Genomic DNA, 24497 nt, shown 5'->3' with positions numbered 1-24497 from the left:
AAATTGGTCTTCATGTTGGAAAATGCAAATTTCCACATTGGTTTGTGTTTGTACAAGGGAGAACTCACATAAACCTGCAAAAGGACCAGATGGAGACAGTAATTGTCAGTTTTCACCTCAGGTTAAAACAGACATTGAATCTGCACTATGGACTGTTTTTACTTTCTTTCATACACGGGCACCCCAACATATGAAACACCACCCACCAAGCCTCACTGAGGAATGTATGCAGACACCCCAATATCCGAAACACCATCCACCAATCTCACAGAGCAATATAACACTTTATGTGGCTTAAGCAAAATGTCCATGGAATGAGTATTTGTCAAAAATAAACATTCTGTACAATAGCTTTGTTTATCAGTTCTCTTTTCCTAGGCAGTTGGCTTGCAGCAATCATTGAATACCCCATGTGGCAGTTGTAAAATCTCTGTGATACAATCTGTAAAGTGAATTGAAGTTAAAGCCTGTGGCTTGTGTTTTAAATTGAAGGGGTTTCCAAAATTTTATTTTCTATCTCTGTTAAAAATGAATTATTTGTCAGTTTTGCTTGAAGGTTGGAAGGGAGAAAGGGTAGAAGGGAGTTGGGTACTGTGATTCATAGTGAAGCAGCTCTCTAGATCTCTGTTTGTCAGGTTGGTCCAGCAGGTGGAGAAGTCTTCCATCACATCAAGACGGTGAATCACCACAAGAGCTACGAGGGTTGTCGCAAACATCTATACTTCAGCTGCTCAACAGAGAAGCCCAATCTTGATTTCCTGCTTATGAAACATTCAAGAGAGACCAAAAAGCTTTTACCCAACCTCATTTCCTTATCTTGAAACCAGTAATGAACAACATGGGGGGCTTACCTGAGCTTGCCTACATTGATAACCCTATTACTTTAAAAAAGGAATGGCCATGGCATGTGGTAGTGGGCATAATTTTGTGAGACCAGATAGAATGATTCTATTCTGAGTTTTATCTGTTGTTAATGGGATGATCACATCCTTCCTCAGTGTAAGAAAGAGACAGACACCTCCCTTATTATATGGAGGAAAGAAAGTTGTATACAAGCCAATAAGATCAGCACACACAAAATCTAGGAGGATATATGCACTCAATGATAATTAGTTTCTCTTTTCCCTTCATTTCTTGTAGTTTTGTGGTTTTTATATGAGCTATTGGGGTCTTTGCATAAGATCTGACATTTTGGCTATGTTCTACATAAAAGTGAAAGTGTTTGAACAACAAGAAGCAAGCTGGTGCTACCTAGTAGGCCTCAACCCCATTATCATGCTCAAGAGTTCCTTGAAAATCATTGTAAGCCCATTCATGAAATTAGGACATGCTAGGAATGTTGAAGTCTTATCCATTCTAAGTGATGTCCATGACCCTTTGCAATCTTTAAGCCAACACTAGAAAGAAGGTTTTCTAATATCTAGAAGAACGCTTCTGAAGTAGTGCGGGGGAAGCTGATGATGCATTGCGATCATGGCACGGCTGGTTTTGCAGTCCTGTGAATGACAGATAATTGAATGTCAGCAAGCAGAACTGAGCAAATTTGACGCTCGTGATAAAACAGCACCGTAGCAACAACAGCTGTGTCATTCCACGGGAGGGGAGGGGGATTCTGCATAACTGTTGAAAAGAGAAAGCAGTGTGCACGCTGAAGGGTGAGGAAGCACTCCCAGCACTCAGGAAGTTAGTATTTTGATCCAATTAGTTCAATAACTTATTAGCAAGGCTATTCCGTGTTCAAGTTGACAAGATGCATAGGCATATTTCTAAGAAAAGGCAATAAGCTAAGCCAAGTCAAGGAAATGGGAAGCTCCTGATAACCTATTCTCCTGTTGAAGAATTCTCTTGGACCACGAAATGTTACCTCAAGGGTTTGTCATTACATGTAAAAGATGCTGTAGTAGGATTTATACACTCATTCTTGTCTTCTAAAAACAAATTTGGGAGATAATGCTTCAAGAAATGTTGGCAGTAGATTTGAGAATCAGTCAGTACTTTCAAGGCGAGGCCCACACAGATTCCTAACTCATGACTAATTCCTTGCATCTTAGGGTAAGTGGAAAAATGTATGGTAGAGAGTTTGTTGAAATTTTACCCCTAAATAAATACATGATGTTTCAAACAAAGCCTTTGTTCTACTGACAGTACTCAGAGGTAACTTTATATAATATGTATTCAAGGTAAAGTTTGGTAGTACATTGAGCAGACTACACAGAAGCTTCTCTTGGAAAAAAAATAAAAACATTTACTTTCTTCACTTACAAAGGTGGATCAATCCAAAGCATGACTCATCTGTTGCTAAAAGGACTTGATTTTTCTTTGAAGAAACTGTCCTTGGATAAAATAGACACTCTATAGACCAGAGGGCAGGGGGATGTTCAAGGTGTCTCGGTCACATGAAAATGACATGGATCACTCAGTGTACTCTTTAGTCACTGGCTCAATTAGTTCATTAGCAAAGACTTGTATGTTTTGTTTGTTTGTTTGTTTGTTTTCTTCCCATATGACTATTTTAGAAAGAATTATCTCATTTTCAAAATATTCTCTTATCTCATCTCTAATCATCAGTTACTGGAATGAAACATCTTAAATATACTGTATATGCTGTAAATGTGTAAAGAAAAAATGTTTCCTTTCCCATTATTCATTGATAGTCATGATTTTTTGGTAACTAACTGGTAGATAAAATTAAGAGTCAAATAGGAAACCAGAACTAAAATGCTCGGTTTTACCATAATATCATGTGAACAAAGATTTAAATCCACCAGTAAGAATAAGCATGGCCAGTCTGAAGGGGTGAAGCTTCAGTAAGGAAGTTGGCTTATCTCCTTTTGAAGGACCACAGTGGGCAAACTCAGACCAAACTGGTGGTTGAGTCACACCTAGAGATCTGAATTCTTACCCCGTTCACCCCAATTTGTCTGTAGGAGTTTTCAGAAGGGGAATTTTTTTTTTCTAACATCAATTTTCCTGCCAAAAGGATTATAGTAGACCATGGTCCCTAAGCTTTCTTCTGCAGTGCCTAAGGATTGATATACCTAATGTGAGAGCTCAGTTTGGATAAGGAAACATTTAGCTTTCCATGGCTGGCCTGTGTTAGCCTCAGGTCCACGTGAGGGTTTTGCTCTGCCTTTTCCCCTCAGAAGCACCACATTCCCTTCTTTATTTTGTCAAGTCTGGGACAAGTCTTTAATCAACTATCTCCTCAAATTGCTCATCTCCTTTTCTTCCTTTTGAATTCATGTCTGCTTTGGCATGTATTAGAGTATTTAGCATACTTCATCCAAGTGAATATTGGTAAATCTAGTGTAGTATTTTTATTGTTTTAGCATTTCAAGGTTTGTCCTATTCTTCTGTATCATTTCTGCCTTAATTTTATCAGTTCTTCTCACCCTGTGTTGAGATGTTTCATGATCAAGTGCAAGTTTAGTTATCACAGTGTGCTGTCACCCAAACTCCTATCTTTCTTTACATGAAGGAAATACAAAAACCTAAGAAATTATTGCTATGACCAGGTTTTGTTTTTAAATGTAGCATTATTAAAAAGCACAAAATGAATGGAAAGAACACACAGAATTAATTACACGAAGGCTTCTTCCTTTCCACTTAATTTTTTCCCTTACTACTTCAGATTTGGAAGAAAACTTTCTGGTCATCCAGATCAACACCCCCATTAGAAGGGGGTCATGGAGAATTATCAGCACTGCTATCCACTTTCAGGTAAACATGGGCAGTGTCTCTGTGCAGCTGGCTGAGTCTTCCCAGTGTGAGAATCCGTGTAGATGAATTTGATGAAGGCAGAATCCAGTTGGTTTTACCTCCACTCACGGGCCAGAAGAACTGCCCAACAGCAGTCATGATCATGACATCATGATATGTCTTCAATTCTGGTTACCTGTGAAAGCACATGAGGAAGACTTGCAGTATGCACCACAGCCCAGAGCAGGGCATAAACACTTCCAAAGGCCACCCAGAGTCAAAGAATTCCAGTCCAGTGGTGGCCTGTTTCCCTGAGTTATCCTTTGGTGCTTAAAAAAAATCTTCCATTTAAATGCTATTAAAATGGAAAATTTAAATAACTAAGGAGAGAAATACAGTCACCAACTTGGGTTTGATTTTCACAGAATCTGGTGGGGGGTTAACCAGATAAAACATTCCTCTTTAGCCTTCATAGTATTTTTCAAATTTCCACTTTTGATATGGTTCCATTGGGTTGCAAGTGGCCATTTTCAGGGTCTTCTGAGAAAAATTCCCTTCCATACATAACAACTGCTGATAGTTTTCAAAAACAATGTGATCCACCTGAAGAGAAAGAGGATATGGGAGTGAACTACAAGACTAAACTTGACATATGAAGACAGAATAAGCAAATTGTATTTTTATTCTCCCAGGCACTCTCTTAAATTAAATTAGCGACATAAGCACAAGCTTTGGAAAACATCAAATTTGTCTCTGTCTCAAACTAATTGATCCAGCTTCTCTAGCTGAAAAATTTTAATTCTGCAGGAAGCAAACAGTCATTTTTTTCTAGTGATATGGCTGATAACTGTATCATTTAAAGGAAAAAGTCTGGTTAGCACTTAATATACTGAATGACTACTTCATTAATGGTAGCAAAGCAAAAATCATGGAGTATGTCAGGAAGCAAGTTTATTAATTTATTAATCCAGCTCACATCTTAGAATGTTTATGTGTATTAGCAAATGCTAGATACATTTTATTTGTGATCTCCCCACCTAAGCTCTGACAATATAGAATGCCAAATGTTCAGATTTAGTTAGAACAAGACGAGGGTATTTCAGATGACCTTAATGTTGCTCAATATTTATTAAAAGTGAGAGATAATTTACTTTATAATTTTTAACTCATAAATCTCAATTTTCCATAAATATGACCATGATTAGTTATTAATGAGCTATTTTAATATACTTTTTAAAACCCAAACAGGGGAGACTTTCATGCTAAAGCAAAATTATGACTTACAGAACCTTGGAAATACGATGTTTGCATTGTGTATTTAAGTTGTGCAAAGTAGGTGGCCTTGAAGCAAATCATTCAGCATTGTCTATGTTCTGTGGTGAAGACAGAGGTAACTAAATCACTTCCTTCCCATCTATAGACTCATAGGGACCAGCAATAGGGAAGCCTTCCATGCTGTGCTCCAAATGTGACACCTTGAGTGGATGGCAAAGTCCAGAGTATGGGGTAGGGGCATGGACTGACTTAGGGAGCACTTTACAATGCAAATTTAGCAGTCTATCATTTCAACAAGTCATTGTTATCTAGAGTTAAACTCTAAAAAGCAAGAGGTTCCTGTTATTCAGTCTCTCTCCATTTCTCTTGTTCTTTAAGACTTACATATCTCAGGGACTGCTCTAGTTGTATCTTGAAGGCCACTCCTCCCCCAAAGATGTGTTAAGACTTGGTCCCCAGGGTACAACTGTTGGGGGATGGTGAAATCTTTGAGAGGTGTTTGAGGCTTAGATTCATAGGTCACTGGGCAGTGTCTGTGATGAGCACTGTGTGATCTTTGTACTCTCCTTTACTTTCTGGTCACAAATGGAGCCATGTTCTAACCTATTCTTTTCCTGTGATGTATTGCTTTACCACAGGCCCCAAGGTACAACAAGGCCAATCTAGGGTAGACTCAGACCTCTAAAATGGAGCTGACTCAATCTTTTTCCCTTTAATTGTCCAAGGCAGTGGTTCTCAAGCTTCCTAAAGCTGCAACCCTTTAATACAGTTCCCCATGTTGTGGCGATTCCAAGCATAAAATGATGTTTGTTGCTCCTTCATAACTCTAATTTCGCTACTGTTACAAATTATAATGTAAATATCTATGTTTTCTGATCGTCTTAGGTGATCCCTTTGGAAGGGTCATTCGAATCCCAGGGGGTCGTGACCCATAGGTTGAGAACTGCTGATTTAAGGTCTTTTTCTAAAGCGATAGCCAGGGACTTCAACAGGTTTGTATGATGACTGTTAATAGAAAAAAGAAAAAGGAGAGAGAGAGAGAGAGAGAGAGAGAGAGAGAGAGAGAGAGAGAGAGAGAGAGAGAGAGCAGGCTATCTACCTCCGTGACTATCTAGACACATCGCAAGGGGACCAAATGGCAGAGGGTAGCTATGTAGTGCATCACAGACAGATTTCTAGTTTCTGTTATTTTAGTTAATTATCTCTTCCAAGTCAACTTACTGGGGAAGAGCTACTCTTAAGTACTTGCTCACTGTGTATCCTTGCCAGGAGTCACTTCTTCAGAGAAGAGATGCTTTGATTTTCATTGTCTCTTTCTTTCCTCCTCAGTGCAGTGTTAAAGAAGTAGGAGGTGTGATATAATTTAGTCGATAGATAATCATGAAATTTCCCCCAAAGCATAAAAACTGAAAAGAGAATTTTATACACTAATAATTCTCTATTTGACAGTATCAACTGACAATAATAACCCTTATCAGTAAGAAGAGCGTGCCCCCCCATTAAAATATACAGCTGGGGGTGGTGGTGGCACATGCCTTTAATCCCAGCCAGCACTCAGAGGCAGAGACAGGTGGATCCCTGTGAGTTCGAGGCCAGCCTCATCACAGAGCAAGTTCTAGGACAGCCAGGGCTACACAGGGAAACCCTGTCTCAAAACCCCTCCCCCCTCAAAAAATTAAAATATACTGCTGGAGAATGAATGTCTTGCTTTGATTTTGGCTCTGAGTAGGAAGAGAATGACTGAATGAGACAGCAAAAAAGGACAACCTAACAGACAGGGACACCCCCAAAATAAAGTGGGTTTCCTTTGGGGCCAGCTCTGGGCAGAATCATGATCTCTGTATCGCCCTGGGTCTTGTTTCTTTTCTGTTGCTGTGATAAAATCCTGAGGAGAACAACTTCAGGGACAGTAGCGGACTTCAGTCACAGTTCAAGGTTACACCCCACAACTGTGGGGGAACTCACAGTGGCAGGAGTTGAGGGAAATAGTCACATCTCCTACACAGAAAAGAAGCAGAGACTGAGGGACAAATGTTACATAGCTCTCCTTTCTCTGCTTCACATAGCCCAGGATCCCCTTCTGAGGGAACAGTCCCCCTCAAAATTAAGATGGGGCTTCCCACACCAATTACCATAGTCAAGACCATCTCCGCTAGGCATGCTCGGAAGATACCTCTAACCACAACACCAATGCCCACAAGGCATTTGATAACTGCATGCTAGTGAGATGGCAGAAACTTGAGAAGACAGTCCTGACCTGAGACTAGGCCTACTATCTCGAGATTCTATGACAAAGCTGATGACCTTGAATCCTAAGCAAACACAACCAAGAGAAACTGAATGGACTTTGAGAATAAATACAGTCACACTGGGGTGTTTTGTTAGGATAACAACTGCATTGGAAACAGTCTCCTCGAGCCTGTTTTCAACAGGTGATGTGTTATCACCAAATGCAAAGTTGGCAAGACACACACATAGTCAGCCTCCTGTAATCAGTTGTCTTTTCTGTGGAGCCACACAGGGATGAGGAAAAAACCCGTTTCCTGGAGGGAGAGCACACGGGGAGCTGGAACCATTCTAAGCAGCAGCACTTGCAGGAAGCATGCCGCTTCTTGCTTTTCCCGTGGCTTCCATCTCTAGGTTCTTCTGTTAACCAATGAGAATAAGTTTCAAAAATACATATGGCATTGTTGATTGATTTAAATGAATTTTAGAATCTAAGATGGTGGTAGCAATATAATGGCAAGCAATGAGTGCCTTCGATTTAAATCACTCATTTGAAATCCATTTTGAAAAAAAGCAAACAAAACCAAAAATAAAAACAAAACATTAAATATTTACAGAAACTCTCTCTATGTCCTTGAGTGAACCTTTATACTGCCTCTATTATAATAAACAGCACTTAAGCCTTCCAGCTGAGGAGGCTGATATTCAGAGTTTTCTGTCCCCTTCGACTGCAAGTTGACTTGGTGGGAAAGGGATGGCACAGGCATTCTGCTTACCAGCTCTGGACGAAAGCCCGAGGTTGACTTGTGCAGCCACTTGAGCTTGCTGTCTCTGTTATCACATGGCTGGAGTCTCAGGGATCCTTGATCAGTGACGGGCGCCATGCACTGCTCTCCATGCTTAATAAGTCTTACCCAGCTATAGTTAAATTGTTGAAGCTGTAGAGAATGGGCACAGGAGAGGCCATTCAGATAGCAAGCAGAGGCAGGGGATGTTGCCAAAGACTTTCATCAGCAATAGGTGAGACCATGGGTAGATGCCCTGATCTGATGAGTATGTGTATTATCTAACCTGCCCACTGTCATATTGTTTTGTTGGATAGCAAGACTATCTATCTCTTTTGGCTTCTGTAGCAATTTTCAGGTGTCTAGGTCAGCCCAAGCAAGTGCTAAAATTGTGATTCTCTTGCCTCAGCCTCCCTGACAGTTAGAATCACAGGTCTGTGTCACCATGACTGGCTTCAGTTGGGATTTAATGTAGACTAAAAGGTTATCTTAAAGACATGGTGGCAAATGCCGCCACTCAAAGTGTAGTCCCTGAACCAACATCGTGCTACCCAGAAATCTTGACTCTTGGCCCCATCATGGGCCCGGTGAGTGAGAGTCTATCCTACCAAACTCCCAAGGTGATTTGTGTGAGTATCCATGTCTGAGAACCAAGGACAGACAGCGGAATAGGAGGCCATGTAGTGACTAAGGTAAGCTGGACCACACCTTAGAAAGGGTTTAAAGTAAAACCCTAAGAAAACTTCTAGTTAAGTAAGGGACGGGGATTGAGGGTGGAGCTGAGTATTTCATTTCTTCTGAGTGTTCTAGATGAATACAAGTCAGGTATTAAACCTCATCTGTTCTGCCTCAACCCAATTAACTTCCTCTACATCTTGTCCTTTTTGTTATTCAAACAAACCACTAGTAAGAGAAACTCAAAAGGAGCAATAGAACTAAACTGTGATGGAGCTTTCTGGAATGCATTGGCTCTACTATGCATACTTTGGTCTTACCTTCCCAAGTCATTGGTGTTCAAGAGCAAAAGCTGAATTTCTGGTGAAATATTGATTTTACAGGTATGTTAAGTTCCTATGGTGATAGTTTTAAAAGAATGGAGAATTGACTATTTTCATATATTTTCAACTAACTCTACAGTTGGTTTTTCTATAATTTATTACTATCTCCATTGTGAATTGTTAATAAGCAAAATTCATTTTTCCAGTTGATTCTTTAAACTTATTATTTTATCTCTTTCCTAATTATGAAAGTGTTTCCTTGGCTTCAGGTTTATAATCCACAGCAGAATTATGCTGACAGATATGTCTTCTATTCTCGGGGCAGCTTGGGACTAAGATGTAGAAATGGGATGTGCTTCAAGGTACAAACCACGATGCTTATATCAGGACAAAGAAGTAAGACAGCAAGATGAGGCCATCATCACAAAATGATCTGTCTATCAAAGCACGATCCACAATCTGGAGGCTGAATTGTACACATGAATCAGTGTTCCTGTGAATTCTATTTAGCATCCAAAGCAGATAGCATTCCCATGTGGGGTGCAGATGCCGGAGAGGGAGGCATAATCATTTGGAGCTCACCTCCAGCATGGCAGGAGGAGTCCTTCTCTGTTTTTCCTGGCCCTACTCCACTCCCTCTTATTCACGCGCTCTGATTTTGTGATCATTTTGCTAAAAGGCTTCCCATCAAGGATCATAGTTTAGGGCATGTCCATCACTCCCTTAAGATACCGGAGGAGAGGTATGTAATCAGAGAATAAAATGGACTGCTCAAGATGGCTGCTTGGAAACATGGTCTCTACCCATTGATAAACATTAAATTTTATTATTATTGTTAGGTGCATGAGCGTGTGTGATACTTATATGTAGGCATGCATGCCACAGACGGTCTGTGGAGGTCAGAGGAGTAGTGTAGAACTGCTTCTTTCTGTATACTTTCATGTGGGTTTCTGGGATTGAACTCATATTGACAGGCTTGTTTAGCAAGCACCTTTACCCACTGAGCCATCCTGCCAGCCATGTCCTAGGCACTTTGTGTGTATTACGACCACCAACATTTACAGAGTCCCAGCATTAGGTAGTCGTTACCAGCCCCCAGTGTGTTAACAGTTCATTTCAGCTCTAGAGCTAGGCACTGTCTTCACGGCTACTTACAGAGGTTTAAGACGGCGTACGCTAAGCCAGTTTCGCAAGAAGAAAAGTCAAGACTAAATCCATCACGGAGCAATGACTTCATTGCCAACAGTCCCCCACCCCCTTTACATTGCTTCTCTGTGGAGTGGCACTTCCTTATACCAGACGATTGATTACATTGACATTTAGACATCTATGGATTTCTCCTAGACAGAGGTCAATCGTCAAGTGAGCAACAAGCTTGTCAGTCATGATTCCTGTCCACGACCGAGGAACAGAGAACCCAGCTGAGCCTACCTGACTGCTCCCGTCACAGTCTTCCAGCGTGGCTGTGGTATTTTCGATGGACACACACTTGCCCAGGGCCACATTCACCAGCTAAGAAGCAGAACACAAAATGCTCATTAAGAACAAACATATCTTAGTGTATAACAAAGCATCCAGACACATATCGAAAGTAGAGGGTTGACTATCATAAGGTTAATAGATAGTCAATAGATTAGCAAAAGTTTGCAGTGGATGACTGTCTTGGTCACAGCTCTCGTAGAGACACAAGGTGATCCTGTCAGAGCACAGCTTCAATTTGTCGGTGTCAGCCTGTGATTCAGCTGGAAACAGCAGCTTCTCATTAACTCCTTCCTGGAATGCTAAATGAAAGTGAGCAAATATTGCTACAGGAATGAAGGAGAGGGTTCTTTTTTTTTGGCTTGAATGTATCCCAATGCCTATTTTAAAAGTCAGTGCACACACCTCTAATTTCATCAAGCCAAGAGTTACAGGTTGTGGTTTCTTGGATGACCCCTCTAACTGATCTGATTTCTTGGGCACTGAACCCTAGATAAATTGTCCTTCAGAGAACAGCAGATTCCAGTTGATTCCCTGTCAGACTCTTTCTAATGACTCAGTCAAGCTACGACTCATTACAGGGAAGTCATGGAAAGCGAAAGCAGAGCCAGGCATACAGGCCCTTTCTGGCAGACTCAGGGTTTTAACCAATTTACAGGGTCAAATATGGAGGAAGCTTTCCATCAGTCACCATCTAATGCAGAGAATGTTGATTCCCATGCCTTCTCTAACATCCTGGGCAGGACTAACAGGAAGGTAGGTTAATAATGCAATTTAGGTTTTTCAATTTGCTGGAGGTGCTCTGTAGAGGAGAAATTAGGCATGTTCCAGGAAAGCCTGCTAAGCTTGGGAGGTTGTAACCATGTTAGTGTTTCTTCAGCTTTTATGGGCTCCAATACAGAGCTCCAGTTCTGGGGTGCCGTAACAATGGAGGCCATATTGGCCACAGGATCAGCAGATTTTGTAGCAGGGTGTCTAGCGGGCTGGTGTCTACTTGTGAAAGCGTGGCTTTCTTAGCTTGAAGATTAGGTAGGGAGTCATTTGTGGGGTCAGAAAAATGCAAACGAAGCAATGAGAAGGATTATTAGAATCTGTAAGTAGGAAGACATGTCCTCATAGAAACATGTGGGGAGTGTGAGATGTGGGCATGTACCAGTCAGAGAACTGGGACTGAGCTTGTCCTCAGAAAGACAAAATCTGAACTGACCTTTGGCCCGTGGGTACTGGAGAAAGAACTCATCTACAAGAACAGGGAGGAAACAAAGATGCTCGATTCTTTCTGAGAATGTGAAGTCACATGCTGACCTTCATTTGGGTTTGAAATAAAAGTATGTCCTACCTGCTTGAACTAGGAACCCTTCCTGGCCTTCAAGGAATATAAGGAAATATCAGCAGTTTTACTGATTCGTAATTTCTAAGGTGTCTGACACAGGAGGACACAGCAATTCTAGAGGGACAGATGTCCATTAAAAGAAAATCTTCAAAATGTTCCATTCACAGCTTCAAATGGTAAATACAGGCACATCCACCATCAGTAGGTCTGAGCAGTAGCAGCATGCAGAAAAGATGCAATGGTACTCTAAGTTCAGGGAGCATGAACAGCCATGCATGGGGTAGAGCCAGTTCTGGACTGCAAAGAAGGAAATGGAAAACCTCATTGTTCTTTGGGTCCTATCAGAGAAATGAGTCCCATGTCCTCATGGACCATTCAGAAATTATCCTACCATAAAATAAGTTTGGAAAACTCTGCCTCCAACACAGCTGAACAAGTTGCCTTCCCTCAGAACTTCTCAGAGCCTTCCAAGTGAGAACACACAGCGGGCGCTCAGGACACACAGTGTGTTCTTTCCCAGGTCTACTTGACTATGGACTCCTGGTGCAACAACTAACATTGCCCAGAAAGTGTTTGGGAAGGTTTAGTTTAGATGGTTTTGTTGTTGTTGTTCTATTTTGTTTACGTTGTTTTTTTTGTTCGTTTGTTTCATTTCTAACAGTTCCATCCTACAGGCCTTGGAAGGCACTGGAACATAAGCAAGAATTTCTCCTCGTGGGTCCTTCATGTAAACCATTTCAATGTAATAATAATAATAATAATAATAATAATAATAATAATAACAATAATAATAACAACAACAATAAGTATTGTGTAGATTTTATACTTTCTGTGTTGAATTATTTCATTTTCCCATTGTCAAATGTAGAGAACTCCCATATTTAATTACATAATTGTTAAATCTTAGGCATAGGCTGCTTGCTAATAATGTTCTGCAAAGGAAAAATACTACTGTTGAGGCTGTTTATTGATTTCAATATTTTTGACTATGAGAAATTACAAAAAAAAAATTCAATGGACTTAAATTTCTAGATGTGTAGGTTGAATAATGAGAAAATGTGAAGCAAGAAACAAAAAGTTAAATATTATTTTCTTGCTACTTTTCCTGATTGTCATGGTCTACTGAATTATATTTGATATTAATCGGGGTGCGGGGGGAGGGGGGAATCTCAAATTTTAAAAATGGTAATAACACTCTTATCAGAAGAGAGCAGATGATGTCTTCATTTAATACTTATCCACATGTGACAGCAAAGAACGGAAATGGAAGAAAAGGGTCTGTTGAGGTTGCTTTGAACTATATGCGCAGTATTTGCTAGCGTGTTTTTTTTTGGGGGGGGGTTATGGTTTTGGGTTTTTTTGTGTGAGGCGAGCTTTTCAAAGATAGCGGCAACTTACAGGGGACTCAAAAGGTAGTTTTTTTGCGCCCTCTGGTGGCCAAAGTTCAGTAATGCTGTTGAGATTCTTGAGAGAAATTCACTGAGTTAGGAGGATGGAATTTAAACATCTAAGTGGTATGTTTGATGTGTCTAAGGCCAAGCTGTTCTTCCTATTTAGTTATCTAAAGTAGGTGATAGCTACTTGGACCTACCCCAATTCCTGCTGTACTCTTGTGAACTGTGCACAACATTTTGTTAGAAATAAACCAGATCACATGTATTTTATTGATTAAAATTTGTAAAATCAGAACAAATATCCAGACTACTTTCCTGTTTTTGATACCCTCCCTGGATTTCCCTGGTGAGAACAACAACATAGTTTTTCCTGAGTCTTTGTTATCCGGGGACTTGACAGGCTGGGAGAAGGGCTGGTTTATACATCTGTTTCCTAGGAAGAGCCAGAGACGGGTGTTCTGAGAAAGCAGAACACTGATAGGCAAGTTAGGGATCTTTCTGAACACAAGGGAGCAGGGCTATGACCGAAAACAATAACAACAACAACAACCACTGGGAATATTTGTAAATAAATATGAAAAGCAATAGATGAGACTAAACACAAATGTAAGCATGAGCTCCAATCACAGGCCATCACAGGAAGCCACACTCCCGGGTGGATTCAGGGCTTCACCCCAGGGTCTCAACTTTTTGAAGTTTTGTTTGCACTGGGCCCCGTTCAAACTATTTGCTTCACTTCACCCTTTGTGAAACTTCCCTTAGTGCCTTGAAATTTTTATTTTATTTTATTTTCAACCTTTCAACCAAACTTTTCAAAAAAACCCAAATTAAAGCTTGTATTTCCATTGGACCCTATTGATAAAGGAAGTAGAGGAAGGAAATTCCCCACAAGGACCCACATGAACCAATTCTCAATTCTCTACGCTATATTTCTCCACCTTCATTTCTCCATTCACACCCTGACAATCCCATTCCCCTCTCTGTATCTGTTCTGCCTCCAGCCTGTCCTGAGTTGTGTAGGAGCTGAGCCTCCACCTCTCAGGGCTGGCTCAGCACTGTGTCTCAGGCCTGGCTTCAAACCTTCTGAGAGGATTTCTTAACAGCATGCCTTTAAAAGGAGTCAGGCCCCCTGGCCTGTTCCTTTACAAGAGCCATCATATTCTATATTCATACTTCACTTCTTATTATCCATGTCCTCCATTCAACGTCAACTTCCAAAGGAAGAGATGAAGGCTATATCCTGAAGTGATAGTTATCAGTCAGCACGACCACGTGACAGACTTCCCCAGTTCACCTCTCACAACTCCCATTTTTACTTTGTCTCAGTGGCTTCCGTGCCTGTTGCTTAAAGTCTATTGCTTTGTCCTTTTCTAAGCATGTTTGAAGGAGTTTCTGTGTTGTTTTTGCAAAGGAAGACTTTAAGTGGCCGTGTTAACTTACCACACCACTAGCTCTCACAACGGGGGCCTTCAAGTCAGGAAAGACATTGTCCAAGTACCACTTGAAACTTTTGCATTTCAGCTTCTTGCGCAACTCCCTTTGCTGGGTGAGGTTGCCCACGTCCAACCCTTGGTCTATGAGGTGATCTCCATGGCCATAGAAGAGTTCCTTGTACTCATCAAGCCAGACCTCAGCCACCCGCACCAGATTCCGTTCTACTGTCTTCATGCGGTCTTTGGGGAAGGAATAGGGATTGTCATTTCGGAATATGTGGCCCACTCTGGAACAGGGAATGATCTCGATTTCACCACCGCACATCCAGACCTGGGAAGGAGCGAGTGAGAAGCAACCGATTATCAAATGGTAGTTCAGAAATCATAGACAAGGAACAATGCCACGATACTACCTGGAGACACTCCTCTTCCTGCTAAAAGTAGAACTTCCAACTCAGAAACACTTTCACCATAGAAAAGGAAACTCAGTAGGTTTATCTAGGTCTGTGTAAGCTGGACCCCTTTCGCTTCCCCTTCCTAACCATCCATGTAAAACTTCTCTTTATCTCTTTTCTAAAGAACCCTTTACAGAATGCCAATATATAAAATATATCACACATGTTCCTGTTGGGGTTGAATCAGGGAGAGGTTATGGATGTCCATTTCATCACCTCCTTTGGGAGACCTGTAGGCTTGTGGTACTCAACTCAAAACTATTCTTTGTTTGGACCTCCAAACCTATACCCATGTGAACATAGAACAGCCAGCTGCATAGGGAAGCTGATATTGGTGTTCTATTGTTCTTGCTAAGGCTTTCTTGGCCATGAGTCAATGCTGATCTTCGTTGCATGCTCCAAAGATGCTGCAGTGTGCCACACACCCGGCTTGCTGGTGGCCTGCACTGGAGTCTTTGTCATTTGTATTCTCAAGATCACCCCACTGCAGATATTTCGACTGCTCCCAGTGTATCAGAGAATGATTCCAAGAAAGTCACTGTATGTCACAGATGAATCCCAAAGAAATTTGTATTAAGTATGAATCCCATAGCTTTTGTGCAGAAAAAAGAGAAAGTAACCACCCCATAATTAGACATAAAAACACTGCTGTGAAATATTAGTTCCAACAATTTTGCAACAGTGGTTGATTCTTCCAAATTAAGTCTGGGAAATGAAGCAGTCAATCCATAGAACCTGGGCCATGGTGAAATCTCTTCTCAGTCGCAGTCACATATGTGGCTGTATTGGTCAAGTGAAGCCACTTGGGAATCATAAACACTCAGGTGTGTGTTTGTGTCCGTATGTTCTTGTGCTTGCGTATGAATGTTTACATGCATATGGAGGTTAGAGGTCAACAGAAGGTGTCTTCCTCAATTCCTCTCCACCTTAACTTTTGAGACAGTTTCTCTCACTGAAGGTGGAACTCATTGATTCAACAAGAGTAGCTGAACTCACAGATACATGTCACTGTACATGGCTTTCTGCATGAGATCCGAACTCAGGTCCTCATGCTTGTGTGCCAACCTCTTTAGCAACTGAGCCATCTGCTCTGCCCCCTAGAATGATGAACTGTTAACTGAAAGAAAGAGAGAAAGAAAGAAAGAAAGAAAGAAAGAAAGAAAGAAAGAAAGAAAGAAAGAAAGAAAGAAAGAAAGAAAGAAAGAAAGAAAGACAGCAGACAGAAAGACAGACAGGTGGACAGGAAGGAAGGAAGGAAGGAAGGAAGGAAGGAAGGAAGGAAGGAAGGAAGGAAGGAAGGAAGGAAGGAAGGAAGGAAGTCAGACTGAGTAGTGAATACCTTGAATGATAGTTCCATATTTTCTCCTCCCCAAACATCAAGACCAGGGTCATAAGTTCCAAGTTCATAAAAGTAACTTTTGTCAATGGAGAATAATCCACCTGCCATGACGGGGCACCTGCAAAAAGAAAGGATTGTGTTACACTTTTGCCCCATGGCAGCTTAACTCCTAGAGTGGGTCCTCTGTGTCTGTGTGGGAGACTGGAGGCATTTCTGGGTAGGTACAGGGAGGTCTTGGGATGGAGCCCACAGCTTGGCTTTAGTGAAAAGTTTCTGGTTCCCAGGGGCTGAGCTTAATCAGGGTGTGCAGAGATGTGGGTGGGGCTAGGATTCTTATCTGTCAGTTGTGTTCTGACACAAATCCCAGGGTTATTTTGGATTCTTCTGTGTCAGGGCTAAATCGGGTACATTTAAAATTGAATTCGGAGGTAAGGGAGAACAAACTAACTTCTCACAAAGCTTCGCTAAGGATATATATATATACATACAGAGAGAGAGACAGAGAGATGGAGAGGGAGACAGGCTTACTACTGTAGCCCAGGCTACCCTTAAATGTGCTACCCTCCTGCTTCTGCCCCCTAAGTACTGAGATTACAGGTATGTACCATCATGTCTAGGTGATACCTATAATTCTTGCCAATTTTCAGAAGATAGAGTATAACTGTTGTTTTTTTTTATCCTATTTTCTGTCTTTACAAAGGACTTGGGACTACTGTCCAGCCTTCAGTTTTACACACTTACCTTATTACATCAGTTTCTTTAATTCCATTTCTTGCAACAACATCTGGAGGAATTGTCCTCCAGCCAAAGTTCATGGGCCACGTGAAGACACCTCTTTGGAAGTTGTCCACTGTCATGTAACTAAGTCAGGACAAACAAAACACATGAAATCTCAAATGCTAAGGTTATCTGTGTCTCTGTGGACTTTGCCAACACAGCCTTATGACTGGTTCAGGTGTGGGATGGACCTCTTAATGTTCTCTCAGAAGATCTTATGGGTATGATTTGCTCCAGAGGTTAGCTGGCTTGATTGCTTCTTTTCAACTTACACTCATCTTTCAGTCAATAGAGGCCATTTTAGAGGAAGAAATGACAACTTAGAAGAATGTATAGAGCTTCCAAAAAGGGTATGACTAGAAACCGGAGAAAAATAAACATTTGGGAGTTCAACTGACTATCAAAGGGAAAGAATTTGATAATGAGCAGCTGGATTGATTAACAGATTAAAAAAAAATGGTGTACTGGCCAAATAGACTACTGAATTGATAGGTTCTGATCCCAAGATATCACTCATGTGTTTCCCCTATTTGGGTAAGTAGGTTTTAACACAGCACATATGAGGATCAGCACTCTCTGCTGCTTTCCAATGTCAGGATATGGTAGTGTTACCTCATGTCCTTGTCGTTGATAACTTCGATTACCGGACAGGCCACTTTCTTTCTATTTAAATAAACTCTTTCCAGAAGTGGCTCCAACCAGCCCACATTGCATTCCACGTGAGAGTCTAGGAATGTCAACACATCACCTGCAGAGAAAAAACCAAACCAAACCAAAACTCACAAATATTGGACAATACAGTATGATACAGCAAATACATGTGCTTCATCCTTGAAAGTGTTGGGGACTGTTTGAGAAGCATGACTTTGAATGTGGGTGTCTTCTCTTCTCACTGAATTCCTGGTTCCTAGGACTTCATTTGTAATAGTATGGAGAAATTTTAGGAATAGAGATTCTGTGGAGTAAGCACCACTTATGTTTAGAAACAACCGATAAGCTACTGGAATTATTCTGCTCTGCTGCTGTGATAAAATCATGACTGAAGTGTCCTGGGGAAGAAAGGGTTGATTTGGCTTAAAAGATCCAATCATGGCCGCCATTAATGAAAGCCAAGGCATGAACTCAATGGCAGAAGCTTGAAGCAGAAACCACAGAGGAACACCCTTACTGACATGCTCAGCTTGTTTCCCTGTACAACTCAGGACCTATGCCCTGGGGTGGTACCACTCACAGTGAGATGTATCCTCCCACACTGTGCTGGCTGGTCTTATGTCAACTTGATACACAAGCTAGAGTTATCCAAAAGGAGGGAACTTTAATTGAGAAAACGTCTCCGTAAGATCTGACTGTAAGGCATTTTCTTAATTAGTTACTGGTGGGGGACGGCCCAACCCATTGTGTGTCAGGGGTGCTTCTCTGGACTGGCGGTCCTGAGTTCTATAAGAAAGCAGGCTGAGGAAGTCCTGGGAAGTGGGCCCATAAATGGCTCCCCTCTGTGGCCTTTACATCAGCTCCTGCCTCCAAGTTCTAGCCTTGCTTGAATTCCTATTCTGATTTCCTCCAATAATGGACTGTGGTCTGGGAGTATAAGCCAAATAAACTCTTTCCTTTCTAACGTGCTTTTTGTGTGATGGTATTTCCTTGCTGTAAGAGAAACCCTAACTAAGACACACATTAATCATTAACCAAAAAAAAAAAAAAAAAAAGTGCTGTACAGACATGCCCCATGGCCAGTCTTCTGATGAGGTTCCCTTTATTCTGATTAGTGTTTTCCCTGACCACTCCAGTATAGGCCTGCACAGTTCCATCAAGTCTTACCATGCAGTACCTGTATTCTACCTGGCTGTCTTATCTGTTCCCTGTTATGAACCGGAATCCTAGACTTATTCTCTTTTCTACTTAAGAGAAAAAGATCAGAGGAACAAATGACTCAGGTAACTTCCCAAGGTAATTCACCTAGGGTGCCATGTAATATTATAAAACCACTCATCCCATAGCTCATGATGGGAATCCAAATCTGCATTCACTCCCCACCTGGCCCAGATCTTACCTCATTAATATTCTCATTCATTTGTTGCCAGAACCTGAGGGAAGAAGCACCTGCTGAAAATATATTTTTGGAATTTTATACTGCTTTATTTGGGGGATGAGGAGACTCTCCTACACCCAGATGCCATTGCTGCACTTTCAGATACTTTGTTTTAAAATAAAATCTCAGGATTGTGTTAGATAAGGAAACAAGGCGCTCCCTCTACGTAGCTGGCTCCTGGTAGTGTTTCTAATTGTGGTAGGATCATCTGTGAAAATTGCGTAGCCATGCTGCTGCAGAGAGGCTGAGAGGCACGAGGAAACGGGGAGCGCCCTGAAGTTACACACAAACAACTTGCGTCCTTTGAGCTTTTCCCTACGGCAGATTTCTAAGATCCACCTAAAACTCAATCTTTTAACAAATGGGCCTTTTATTTTTGTGAATTGCTCAAACTCAAATTCAGAGTAACTTAACCCAATCTTTGTTGTAACCTGGCGTAATTTCCTGTTTTCTGGGGCTGAGTACTAGTTGCTAGATTGTTCGGAGATGGGCTTTATTAACAACAGCATCAATAAAATAACGTAAAATTAAAATGGCTAACCTTAAACCACTCAGCGGGCCAAATACCGTTAACTCCTTCATGACCACGGCACTCTGTCCCATGTGTGGACAGTGCTGCTTCATCAAGTAGTTAGTGCTAGAGTGCTGTGCTTAGAGTTTCTTGAGGAACATGCCACTGGCTTGCCATTTGATTTTACTTAATGGCTTTTAAGTGATATGGCAGACACCTGCTTTAAACCTGCAGCAGAAACAGGCTGGTGGTGTTTATTGAATTATGCCCTCTGGTGCTTTTCAGGAAACCTTGGAGTAGGCCTAGAGTTTGATGTTACTTCAAGTTCATTAACTGAGCCTATGAATGCTCATTCCAATGTTAAGAATTTTGCTAAGTGACTTGTCATGGAATGATTGAGAATATAACCCTTGATTCTCATGGGGGAGTTGCCCTGCAGTATGGCTTACCTTTCTTTGGTGACTAATTCTTAGTAATAATTTAATTGTCCCTTGCCTGCCCATGAAATGTTGACATCCTACTTGGGCCTTTTGAAGTCCTCGTTCAGTGAGCAACTAACTGACTTAACCTTTTCATGTGAATTAAACTGTAGTGGTATTGTGTTCCCCAAAATATTGTGCACTCTAATAAACTTATCTGGGGTCAGAGAACAGAACAGCCACTAGATAGAGAGGCTAGAAAATGGTGGCACTCACGCCTTTAATCCTAGCATTCCAGAGGCAGAAATCTGTCTGGATCTTTGTGAATTCAAGGCCACATTGGAAACAGCCAGGCATGGTGACACACGCCTTTAATCCCAAGAAGTGAGCCTTAAATCCCAGGAAGTGAGCCTTTAATCCCAGGGAGTGATGGCAGAAAGCAGAAAGGTATATAAGGCATGAAGTCCAGAAACCAGAAGCTTTTAGCTGGTTAAGCTTTCAGGCTTTCGAGCAGCAGTTCAGCTGAGATCCATTTGGATGAGGACTCAGAGGCTTCCAGTCTAAGGAAACATGATCAGCTGAGGAATTAGTGAGGTGAGGAAGCTGTGGCTTGTTCTACTTTTCTGATCTTTCAGTATTCACCCCAATAACTGGCCTTGGGTTTACTTTTATTAATAAGAACTTTTAAGATTCATGCTACATTAAACTCAGAAGTCCTGAGCTCTGAAGGCACCATGGGTATTTTTTTTTAACAGTCCATGTCTTTTATTTCTTTTTGTACATTAGGCCATGAATTCATATGGAATGGGCTCCAGCAGCTCAGGCTCCTTCCCATTAGTCCTAACAAAGTATGCTTCTCTGGGTGGGGAGGGCTGGTGCTTCAGCTGAACCCAGGTACAAGTCAAGGGCAAGATTCTTGCCAAGAGAATTTACGTGGGAATTGAGCACATCAAGCTCTCTAAGAGCCGAGACGGCTTCCTGAAGCGAGTGAAGGAGAAGGACCAGAAGAAAAAGAAAGCCAAAGAGAAGGGCACCGTGGGCATTGTTAATGGCAAGAGGACTGCTAGCTACTGGCTATTTTGTAGATAATCCTTTCAGATTTTAAAAGCAGCTAATTAAACCTCCAGGGGGGGAAAGTTTGTGTCTTAGTTGGGGTTTCTATTGCTGCAAGGAAACACCATGACCAAAAAGTGAGTTGGGGAGGAAAGGGTTTATTTGGCTTACACTTCAGCATTGCTGTCCATCACTGAAGGAAGTCAGGGCAGGGACTCAAACAGGGCAGGATCCTGGGGGCAGGAGCTGAAGCAGAGGTTATGGTAGAGTGCTGCTTACTGGCTTGCTCCTCATAGCTTGCTCAGCCTGCTTTCTTTCTTTTTTAAAATATTTTTATTTTATAATTAATTTAATTTTACATATCAGTCACAGATTCCCTGCTTTCTTATAGAACCCAGGCCCACCAGCACAGGGATGGTATCATACACATGGGCTGGGCCCTCCCTCATTGATCCCTAGTTGAGAAAATGCCTTACAGCTGGATCTCATGGAGGTATTTCCTCAACTGAGGCTCCTTCCTCTCTGAAGACTCTGGCCGTGTCAAGCTGACACACAAAACCAGCCAGGAGAGTCTGTTTGAATTTCATTGCATTGTGTCTTGGACTGTGTAGCCTCATCCCTGTCAGCTGCATGATTTTCCTTTGAATCCCATTGGGCAAATCATTTGTGGAAAGAGATGGCGTGGCCAGTCAGAAACTGAGCTCGTTTTCTCAATTCATAGCTTTTTGACTGAAGCATCTCTGGATTTCGAGGAGTCTTCAGGACAGGTGCAGTTTCTAACCTATGACTGTTCACGGCGTTGGAAAATGCACAGGGGAATGAGGAGGATAAGCACAGTAGGCCAGAAAGCCCTGTTCAAAGGCAATCGCTGAAGAATATTCTTGACAGAACTTAGGGCAGGTATCAGGCTCACTTCGAGGAGCCAGGGTTCATCCTTAGGATGCTCCCAACCCTATCGTGGTGGCAAAACTTTCTGCTTTTCAAGCTCACAGACACAGGCCTCCCACATGCTGCCCAAAGCATTGTTCTCAAACCATGTCATCCACAAGGCATGAGAACATGGAGTGAAAATAAGTGTTCTGAATCTTTATAGCAATTTGATAAAGACTTTATTAGCTTATTATTTACTGTTTTATATACGCAGTTATTGTTAATATTCAGGCATTTACACTGGCCTGCCTTCATGGAAGGACCAGGGGACAGCAGGACACTTCATCACCAGCCTCCAAGATGCTATACTGTTACCACAGTGGCCACTAGTCAGGCACTCTCCCTATGCTCATGTGCTATATCTCCTTGAGAAAAACAAGTGCCTTCTCTCCCAGTTTGTTTTCTCTTCTGGTCTTTCCACTCCTGCTTGGAGGCTTCCTTGGCACCCCCTCCCCCAATAAACCCTTCTTGTGAACTCTTGCATGGTGTGACTTTGTGCCTCTCCTTGGCTTCAAACTGCCAAGGTCCCTTGCATTGTTAAATCATTGCAGTCATCCCTTAGTATCCACAAGGCATTGGTTCCAGGCGTCCTCATGATACTGTTCTCATGTGCTTATTTATATATAACAGTGTAGTATTTTCTGTATACTTTAAACCATCCCTGGACTACTTGTGATACCTAATCTTATGTAAATAGTTATGAGACTAAACTATTTGGGGAAAAATGACAAGAAAAACCAGTCTGTATATGTTTAGTACAAATGATTTTTTTCACATATTTTTAATCCACAGTTGGTTGAATCCATGGATGCAACACTATACATAAGGAGGGCTGGTTGTATACATGTATATATATACACAACTATTTTAAGTGTTAAAATGGACCTGTGATTTTATATACCATTTACAAAATTTTATCTTAAATGTGTTTGTATTATGATTTACAATGGGGTAGTCCTTCAAAAATTAGAGATGGCAAACTTGTCCTTTTTAGGTTCCTTGAGCAGAATTTCTTACTAGTAAGTAGTGAGCAATTAAGATGCACCTAGCTGGGGTTTTCCAGGTCAAGATCTATGACCCTTAGGGAAGCAGTCAATCATTTGATGGTACTGTCCAGTAATGTAGAGAGGAAGACAGACTTCACTGCCCATGCTGTTTGATGAAATTTCTTCTGTGATTACATATGAATTTATATATGTAACTGGATTGTGATATAAAGTTTATTTCTTAACAGAACCCATTGTCAAAAGAGTTCAACATTTACTATGATAACACTGAGTCAATGTTCTCAGGGGTCCTGATGAATGTGAGACACAAATTTAAATGTTTTCATTTGGATTCACTAAACTCAAAGACAGACTTTTATGGAATGAACTGTAACCAATTGCCATTATTTTTAACCAAGTTCCGCTGAAGAGAGCCCAACCTCCCACAGAACTGTCTAATAGTTGGGCTATTTGGGAGGCCATTGCCAGCATGCTTTGTTCTCTGTGCAGGCTGGGGGAAATCCATTGATAAGAAGCACGCTTTTCATGGTGTATTCATTAATTTTCTCCACATGAATGTCTAATTTTCATTTTAAAGTCAATGTGTGCTGTGTAAGAACTTACTATAGTCCCTTCAGTTCTGGCCCCAATATCCATCTAATTGCAGCTCAAGGGGGTTTTATTTTTTTTTTAATATTTATTTTTTTATTCCTCTGATTCCCCCTCTCATTATGTCTTATCTGATGGTGTATCCTGTAGTGTCCATGCCCAGTGTAAATTATGAGTCTGATTGTTCCTCCAACTGGCCTTGTTCCTCCCTGGCCCAGGACAACTGTAATAGCCTCCTAAATGAACCCTCCACTTCTCTTCTTTCATCTCTCGGACATCCATTTTCTATATGGAGGCCATCCTGGGCTTTTAAAATGCAAATCAGACAATTTAGCTCTCTAGTCACTGACCTTCACTGATTTTCTAACATTTCTTACCTGGCACACAGGACCGTACAGAAGTTCCATTTTTGCTTTTCCTTCAGATGAACCTCTTAGCACTCTCTTCTCTAGTCAGTTCTCATCAGCACCTACCTAGGACCTCCTCCTCTGCTTTGAAAGTGCCAAGCTCACATCTGCACTCAATGCTTGTACATGTGAATGTTCTTTAGCCACATACCAGCTGATAACTTCGTTTCCTAAATTATTTCTTAACTGTCATATTTTTGCATTATTCACAGATTTACTTTACTAAGGAAATTAAGCTTGGAAAGACATTTAATTTTTCAAATATAGTCTGCCAGGTGAGGATGATGGGGGACAAGCACA

General features: G+C 41.3%; 1 protein-coding gene across 1 annotated transcript in view; it reads right to left on the bottom strand.

The window, feature by feature from the left end:
* Window positions 1–3526: 3526 nt before the first annotated feature.
* Window positions 3527–24497, bottom strand: part of Galnt5 (polypeptide N-acetylgalactosaminyltransferase 5) — a 41932-nt gene continuing 20961 nt past the window's right edge. The window contains exons 4-10 of the mRNA XM_006992805.4: window positions 17806–17941; window positions 17158–17277; window positions 16417–16534; window positions 14630–14953; window positions 10415–10495; window positions 7977–8138; window positions 3527–4302 (exon numbers count right to left, since the gene is read on the bottom strand). Of these exons, the coding sequence (XP_006992867.1) occupies window positions 4162–4302; window positions 7977–8138; window positions 10415–10495; window positions 14630–14953; window positions 16417–16534; window positions 17158–17277; window positions 17806–17941 (1082 nt within the window). The 3' untranslated portion in view covers window positions 3527–4161. The remainder of the gene's footprint in view (window positions 4303–7976; window positions 8139–10414; window positions 10496–14629; window positions 14954–16416; window positions 16535–17157; window positions 17278–17805; window positions 17942–24497) is intronic.

The sequence above is a fragment of the Peromyscus maniculatus genome, chromosome 4 (genome assembly GCF_049852395.1).
Source record: "Peromyscus maniculatus bairdii isolate BWxNUB_F1_BW_parent chromosome 4, HU_Pman_BW_mat_3.1, whole genome shotgun sequence".
In the NCBI taxonomy this organism is placed as follows: Eukaryota; Metazoa; Chordata; class Mammalia; order Rodentia; family Cricetidae; genus Peromyscus; species Peromyscus maniculatus.
The sequence above is the reverse complement of the archived record's forward strand: the minus strand, read 5'-3'. Positions and strand labels throughout refer to the sequence as shown.